The 8,546-nt window shown below is 36.1% G+C and overlaps 1 protein-coding gene across 2 annotated transcripts; it reads right to left on the bottom strand.

Moving 5' to 3' along the window:
• Nucleotides 1-3,393: 3,393 nt before the first annotated feature.
• LOC131012701 (uncharacterized) lies at nucleotides 3,394-7,452 on the bottom strand. 2 transcript variants are annotated; one of them, XR_009097419.1, is made up of 4 exons: nucleotides 7,026-7,452; nucleotides 5,313-6,646; nucleotides 4,246-4,493; nucleotides 3,394-3,752 (listed from the first exon to the last, which is right to left on the bottom strand). XR_009097419.1 is itself a non-coding variant. In XM_057940692.1 (3 exons), exons 1-3 carry the CDS (start codon nucleotides 7,347-7,349, stop codon nucleotides 4,313-4,315), a joined length of 1,839 nt encoding a protein of 612 aa, XP_057796675.1. In that variant the 5' UTR covers nucleotides 7,350-7,430; the 3' UTR covers nucleotides 3,394-4,312. The 2 variants fall into 2 exon arrangements, 1 of the variants encoding a protein (XP_057796675.1); XM_057940692.1 differs by having other exon boundaries at nucleotides 3,394-4,493; nucleotides 7,026-7,430.
• Nucleotides 7,453-8,546: the final 1,094 nt, after the last annotated feature.

The raw sequence follows: 8,546 nt of genomic DNA, 5'->3' as shown, positions 1-8,546 counted from the left end.
TCATTCGATTCCCATCCCTATTTATAAAGGGTTAATCATGTTTCGTGTCCTCAAATTTTAGCGTTTTTCAATTAATATATCTCCGACTTATATATTTTTTATTCAACATTTTCCAAAGAAAACTACAGAATTCAGCAACAGAATGACGACATGACGAGGCGACTCATCATTCTATCTCAAAATTTGGTACTATATCGGAATATCTTTTGAAAAATAATAAAAGTTTGGAGCTTTAATATAAAACAACTCGAATATTGACTCCACGATGACTTTTTAACCCGAATTTATAATTATTATGAAAAACAACTTATATCTATCTCTGCTATTCAGTTTATGCCCCGAGTCAAAATTCTCGATCGAATTATCACCCGATCGAGTTCTATACATTTAGATGTCTCACTATCTGAGCTTTGATCGTCCAACTTAGTTTCGGCTATTTGAGTTCGGTATATCTGTTTGTTTTATTCTAAGAGTGGCTGAAATTTTTTATTTGAGCTATAAATTGAACAACACAGATAAGTAGGTGCTATTAATAATCATAAATTCGAACTAAAAATCGTTATGCGATCAAAGTTTGGTTTATTTTTGAAGAATAACCCTAAAAATATAAGTTAGGGATATTTTGTGAAAACGTCGAAAGTTGGGGACCCAAAACATGATTAATCGATTTATAAATTGTGTGATGTGATGACGTGTGTTAAGAAACGAGAAAGAATTGAAGTCTCTTGGCTAACAATTCAGTTTGATATGCATCTATATATTTGCGATATAAATTTAGAGACGACGTGTATTGATAATATTTGGAAGAAGAGAAATCTTTGGTGGAAGAGTAAAAGATGTAAGACCAAGTATATAAGATTTGGGATTTTGACGATGTCAGATTTCTAGTACAAATTCTATTTTGGGTTTAGTTTCAACTGTTTATGCTAGGTGTGCGTGTGGACCTTTGATGATTATATTTTAATTATTGTACAAAATAATTGTGTGGTAGAATTTTTTTGATATATATAGGACTTTGGGAGGAAATTATTTTCCACTCCGGTAGTTATGGTCTAATTATGACTTGTTAGAAATTTGTTCATTTTAGTTTGGTTTTAAAATTTGTACTTACTACTTTACATTATATAAAAAAAAATATAGTGTATTATAGGTTGAGAAATGTTATGCTACATACCTTATGTGAACATCGCTTATGTTTAGCCCTCTGTTGGGAAATAAAAGGATATTCAACCCGTATGTTTTGATGATACTAAAACCACTCAAGGGCACATTCTAGCTAATGGTGGTTTGAGTTTCTTGAATAGTTAGACTGGACAGTGAATATAAAGAAGACTGAAGATGTCAGCTCAACTGAAGACTTGCTCGACTGAAGGCTGTGTGCACAAGTCCAGAACACACCAAGAAATGCATACTCAACTGAAAGCTCCTAACTGAAGGAAACTGCATCAGAAGCAACTGAGGAATCCACGAGTCATGGCATTTGCCTCAACTGAAGAAGGGAAGGTCATGTGGACAGCCTCCAAGATATGCTGCAACGCTTAAAGAAGTCAGAAGCATTGACCTTAAAGGACGGAGTTTCCTCATTTGTGTTAAAGCATGCAGCACCCGTATCAAAGGACTAGAAGGCCATCTCTCCATCCGTCGAAGAGAAATGAAGACAGAGTACCTGAGCAGATTAAAGACGTTATCTCACAACGGCAGGATTCGAAGAAGAGATTTCCACCAACGGATCTATTCTTTAGAGCTGCCTATAAATAGCTCAGAAGGTCACCCCTAAAAGTGGGTGAAGTAGGAGAGAGAAAATCTGATTCAATCATCAATGTAACGCTACATCAAAAGATCAATTCGAGCTTAATTGTCACAAGCATTGAATCGAAAAAGAGAGCAACCAGAGATCATACAATCAGAATGTCTGATTACAAGAACTCTCTTAAAATCTATAGGCAATCAATTGACATATCTTTAGCCTAGATTGATGATTACTTGAGAGCATGTTCTCAGTAATCCCAGTTGGTTATTACATAACCTTTTTTCTTTCTGAGAAAAGAATGTTTGTAATAGAGTTCGAGACTAGACCGAACTCAACGTGGCACCAGTCAAACCAAACAGATGGTCCCTTGGCACCAGTCAAGCCAAGTGGTTGTTGTTTAGTACCAGAAAACTAAACTGTGTTGGTTGTGGTTTAGTACCGGTTCAAAACTAAACTGTTCGGTTTCCTTGGCACCCAGAAAGCCAAGAGGGAGTTCAGCTTAAAGGTGCTGGCTCCAATTACCTTAGCATTAGCTGATTGGACACGACAGTGTCAGGGCGTGCTAAGTGTTAAATTCAATTCAGGATGGATTGGTAGGTTTGTTGTGCACCTCTAAGTATAAGGCCAGAGTGTTTGTCAGACAAATAATCTGGTTGTGGATGTAGGGGAGATGTTTCCGAATCAAGTTAAAAATCCTTGTGTTCTTTACTTGCTTTCAGTTTTATCCTTGTCTGTGCAAATTTGTTCTCAATTGAAACGGAATAACTGAAAAGTGTAACTAAGGATTTTACATGTGACAAACATTTTCTAAAGGCTATTCGCACTAAGTTTAAATTCTGCTGCTGAGTTATCAATCATACTGACTACTGATAGTCAGAGAGATTAATAACTCTACTATGTTTTACAAATTGGACTGAAGCCTTACTTGGATATTAGTTAAGCCCAGCGCTTGACTGTTGTCAACTTGCTGAATTACCTTCAGTATCAGTCTACAACCTTTTCATACTGAAATTGGTTAAGTTTGTTTGATTTGCGAAAAATAGCCTATAGGTGTATTCACATGTCAGTCAACCCTCCGGGACCCCAACACCCTCATTAGTGTAATCTTTTTTATTTTATACATTTATTTTTATTCTAATATTTTAAGTTGTTATTGAGATCAATAAGTTTATAGTTTACATAAAAATTATAGTACTATGATTTATTCTTTTTATTAATTATTTGAAGTTAAAGGGAATATGAACAAAGTGGACTTTGATTTTTATGTAATTTATAAAATTAATGATCTTAATAATGATTTATGAAGTATTAGAATAAAAATAAATGTATAAAATAAATAAGTAAATCTAATGATGACTAAACGTGAGTGGTGCTCACATAAAGTATGTCACATGATATTTTTAGGTCTTAATAAAATATTCAAAATGCTTGGATTTATGAGGTGCTACGTGGGGTTTGAATCATACTACTAGATATTAAAGAATGTTAGAACTGAAATATAACTCAGTTATGTTATGAAACTCTTCAATCTTAGATGGAACAGTGAGATTTTGATGACTTTCTACGATGAGTAGCCTTGGAACAAACTTATACTTAATGAGATAAAACTAAGAAAAGCAATGAAGATACTATTGAGAATGCCATTCTATTGAATTGTGTTTTGTATTTGATTTTGGCAACGTTTTTGTATAGTAGTATTATTTTCTTCCTCCTTTACAAATGAAAATCCCACCTCGCTTAGACTAATCCTAGGTGAAGGGTACAATAGTTTTTCATAATTGAGCGCGGAAAGAGCATTTTCGTCCTTTCAAGTCTGTCGTGCTTTCCCGCCAAAAATGATTCTTTTGTCGTTATCTTTGTATCTGACTTTTTTGTTAGAATCAGACCCGACGTGAGATCTTAATCTTCATTCCTCATGCCTTTATTCTTTCTTCTTCCTTTTCCTCAGCTCTGCGGCTTTCAGATCTAACATCCAAATCAACGAACCTTTTCTTCTGCAACTCTGATAATTAACGGTATTGTGAGTGAAGAAAGGACCTTAATATATCAACTTATTTACGTATTCAACCATATGGTGATCTCTTTATCCACTCACAGTACAATTAATTATCATTATTAACACTACCATTTGAGTGAGACATTTGCTCCATTTACAATACACTCAACCACTTCTATTAAAACTCGCGTTGTCTTTTTCTACAATTAATTTTTAGGGATGGGGGGAGTATATCATGTTTTCATATACTTTCATACATTGTAACCAACTCTGCTAGAAAAGAAAGATTCAGATATAGATAAAAGGATAGGAAAACTTGCAAAATAAAAAGAATAGATAAGAAAAAATGAAGAGAATGCTCATATTATATCACATACTTCTTCCCAAATGTGAGACAGGTACACAAGACAACCGCGAAGAATTCTAACTCCCGATGAAAAGAATGGTATACGAGATGGGACTCGAGGATAAAAACCGCCCCAGAATCGAAAAAACATACCAGATAACATACAGCAGAATTGGCGAACGTGTTCAAGAGTTCACGAATCTTGCAGTTTCTCAATCTTTCAGACAGGCTTGTGGTCGTCTGAGCCGGAGGGAATAGAAAGATCGGTCTCAAGCATGAAGGAGAGATCGTGAATCTGGGACATCAGCATTTTCACACCATCCTTCGAGGATTGTCCAAATGCATCTTCATTGTTTGCAGCTTGTACGGATTCAAGGGACGGGCTGCTAACGTCGCTGAACCTACAGTGTCACAATGATACTACTTATGCAAAAAGTTATTGTAAATGTCGATTCTGGTCAATAAAAGAAGCTTATATAGATAACTGCATCACTTTGCACACAAAACACATCTTTTGAATCATAATACATACCAAAACCATTAAGGGCTATTCTTAAAAGATAGCTCGAACTTCAAAATGACTGTTTAGCCTGAATTCACAATTATTACAAATATAGCCTGTATTTATTTTCGTTGTTCATATTATAGTCTGAGCCAAAATTTCCGGCCAGATGTCGTATATCAATACTCAGTTCTCAATCGAATGATTAGAACTCAGATGGCCATATGTCTAGATGTACATAACTCATTCGGTTGATCAACCTCAATTGGCAGTAAAATTTTGACTCGAGCTCTAAACTGAACAACATAGATAAGTACAAAATATACTTGTAATAATTGTATTCAGGCTAAGAAGTCACCATGGGCTCAAAGTTCGGGCTATATTTTAAGAATAACCAAAACCTTAACTCTTGTAGAAAGGAAAGGACACTTTACTTCAGCGTTTTAGTTACCGATGATTTTCATTCCCTCCAAGTTCGGGTTTGATTTTCATTTTCAGTGAGATTTATGCTTTTCTCGGGCCCTCCCATAAAGTTTGGTGACAAATGTGCGAAGGCCAGGTAATAATAGTGATAACAGACAGATAACCTCTTATGCATGGTTATGATTTAGCACAGGAAAACATTGGTTATCAAGATATTCATATTGAAATAGTTAAACCAAAGCAAGTGATGGAAAAATACGATCAGGAATCTTGTCTAAGCAGAATACAAACGCACCAGATTGAAGCAGGATCGTCTGACATCATAGCTTTGCCTTCTGCAGGAGCATTGCTAGAGCTGGTTGAGGTAGAAAATAGATTAGGCTGGGAGTAGCCGCTAAAATCTCCTCCAAAATCACTGTCGAAGCTGAATAAATCTCTCTCTGGGGACTTCTTGTCACCTTCGAACTTATTGTCGAAGCTGAATAAATCTCCCTCTGAGGGCTTGTTGTCACGTTCAAGCTTATTGTCGAAGCTGAATAAATCTCCCTCTAAGGGCTTCTTGTCATCTTCAAACTTGTTGTTAAAGCTGAATATATCTGTATCGAGGGTATTCTTGTCACCTTCAAACTTATTATCAAAGCTGAATAAACCTCCGTCTGCGGGCTTATTTTCAGAAGTCGAGACATGATCGCTACTACCAGCCCAGGCATTTTGTGGAGGAGCTTGTAAGCTGGTTGAGCTCGCAAAATCATTCCAGTCTTCAAACACGTCCTCATCCGTTGCTGTATGCTCCTCATTTGCGGCCTTATTCTTAGTAACATCTGCATAGCTCGTTTGCGACTGGAAGTCTTGGAACAAATCAAAATCAACACTAGTAGAAAGATCTTTTGAGTGGTCTAGTGTATGGTCATCTTGAGGATCAATCTTAGTGCTGAAAGTAGCATCAAATCCACCAGACAAATCGGGCGTACTCGACCCCAGATTATTCCATATATCATCTGAATTCCAGTCACCAACGGCTGTAGGAACGGAAGCACTGTCGTTTGGTTTCCCAGCATTCAGACTTTCTCCAGGTCCAAACACAGAGTCGAGGTGAGCACCAATATCAACATTCAAACTCGAGGAACTCTGAAAGGATTCCGGATCATCAAATTTAATTTCAGAACCTTCTGAGGAAGCTACGACATGCTCAGATGACGTGTGACCACCAAGCTGGTTTTCCGAATCAGCAGATTGAAAATCCGCCTCCCATCCAGAAAGAGCTCTGCTAGTCGTGTGCTCGGAAGAGCTGACAGATGGCTTGGATGATTGAACATTTTGAAACAAATCTTGATTGCCAAGAGCTGCAACATCTTTTGCAGTGTCGACCTCAGCCCATTTATCGTCAGATGGTTGCTCGACAGGCGTATCAGAGACGCCATTACTCTTAGATTTCAAGAAGAATCTATCCGGAGCTACTCCAGTCAAAACCAAGGATCGTTTGCCCTCGTCTAAATTCTTATCGGAGCTAATCTCATTTTCAGCTGGCCACGGTATCTTAAAGTTCAAGAATGCAGACAACGGTGTTAAATCTTTAGGCGAGCTTTGAACTTTACCTTGGTTAATTTTACTGGTTGGATCAACCAATTCCTGCAAGATTCAAGTTCTTATTAACATTATTGAGATATGAATCGCCATTTTTCGAAAATGACAGAAGCTAATGCTGTTGTTTTTAGGATTAATCACCATAAATTCAAACAATTAGATACCCAAACTAAACTGCAATCAATTAATCTATCAAGTTCTACAAATCCTAATTATGGAAACCCTAACTATCAAGCCAACTATCTTCAGCTTAATCCTCCTGTTCCTACTCCTTCGACAGACATACATAAAATTAGAATCCTAAATCGATTTCTATGAGCAGATAACTCAAATTCCCCAAGCAATATTCAATCAGCGAGACTCAAGCAGCAATTTCGCACTGCAACAAAAATTTTACCAATTAGATTCATCGAAATAACCATACCGATCCATCGAGATGGAGCGAGCGGAGCAGCCACTGGTACCCAACAGTGGAGGTGAAGCGGATGGGGTCCGGAACGGCGTCGTAATGGGGGCCGATGCCGCAGTACAAGCAGACGATGGACTCCGGTCCTCTAAGGAGCAATGCTTTGCAATTCCGGCAGCGGCGGTCCGTCGGCGACGCATCGGCGGCGGCGGCGGCTATCGTGGCAGAGAGAGGCGGCAGAGCGGGCAGGGTAGGGTCCGACGGGTCGTAATCGGGCAGCCCCGCCGCTGCCCGGGTACGGATCTGGACTTCTCGGATCAATTCGTACGGAATTTGGGCCATTTTTCGCTCATCAAAAACTAATCTCACACAGTCACTCTGCTCTGTGTGTGTTTTTTCGTTTATTCAGTGATTTTCTTTCCTTTTTTTGGGGGAAAAAAAAAAAAAATAAGCCTCGTTTTCTATAGTCGCGTTTGTAAGTGTTTCCAATGAATGACGACTTTTTATCTACTTAGAATTTGATCGAATTTTCCATCGCACAAGGCACACTCTAAATTTTCTACTATTAAAATTAGGACGTGTAATCGTGCGATGCGCGGCGAGAATCGAAAGGGAATGCTATTTTAAATAAATAAATATTAAATATATTAAAATATAAGTAAATATAAATTATTTTTTTATAAATAAAATTATTTGCATCAATTACTCAATAAAAAATCTAAATTTAAAAATAAATAAGTTTTTAACATTGTATTTTCAATAGTTAAAATACCAATTACTATTTATTTTGTTAGATACAATAATTATTTTTAATTGACGATGAGTGTAAATATATAAATTTATCAAAAATCAAAAGTAAGTATAAATGATAATAAGTATCAATTATGTGTCATGTAAAAATAATCCATTCAAGCAATATTATTATTATTATTATTATTATTATTATTATTATTATTATTATTATTATTATTATTCATCATGTTTGATGCAATGCTTTACTTTCTTTTTTTAAATAAACATATCTTCACGTAGAATGAGAGAAGTAAAAATGAATAGTTTCTATATATTTTCTTTTAAAAAAAAATGAGTTTTCTTCCTCGCATTCATTTCTTTTCCGAAATTCAACGCCTTCTTCTTAATTGCTCTTTTGCTTCTCCTCATCACTTACATTTTCTAATCTAATTCCTATAATTGTTAGGCTTCATTTTGAATATGTTTTGCTTATTTATTCTATAACTTTTAATCTAATTCCTATGATCTCTAAGGCTTCATGTTAAAGGTAGAATCTTGAATAAAAGATAATTATTTTTGATAATTCATAATCGTTACTTTCTCCGTCCCACTTCAAATGAGCCAATTTCTATTTTTGGTTGTCTCACTTCAAATAGGCATTAATTTAACACTGCTTTTTGGATTATCTCACCACCACTTTACACCTTTATCACACATTTATTAATCTTCGTGACCAATTTTTTTGGGTCATTTGAAGCGGAACGGAGGGAGTAACAACACTTGTCAGAATTAATATATGACCAAATA

This window comes from Salvia miltiorrhiza, chromosome 2, assembly GCF_028751815.1.
Source record: "Salvia miltiorrhiza cultivar Shanhuang (shh) chromosome 2, IMPLAD_Smil_shh, whole genome shotgun sequence".
Classification (NCBI taxonomy): Eukaryota; Viridiplantae; Streptophyta; class Magnoliopsida; order Lamiales; family Lamiaceae; genus Salvia; species Salvia miltiorrhiza.
This window is presented reverse-complemented; position numbering and strand designations above follow the sequence as displayed.

What these genes read in the sequence shown, in the direction of transcription:
- LOC131012701 (XM_057940692.1), bottom strand. Translation starts at nt 7,349, where the DNA reads ATGGCCCAAATTCCGTACGAATTGATCCGAGAAGTCCAGATCCGTACC. An exon ending in CGCTCCATCTCGATGGATCG is followed by an intron (nt 6,647 to 7,025) that starts GTATGGTTATTT and finishes TGAATCTTGCAG; the next exon opens with GAATTGGTTGATCCAACCAG. An exon ending in GACGATCCTGCTTCAATCTG is followed by an intron (nt 4,494 to 5,312) that starts GTGCGTTTGTAT and finishes GTGACACTGTAG; the next exon opens with GTTCAGCGACGTTAGCAGCC.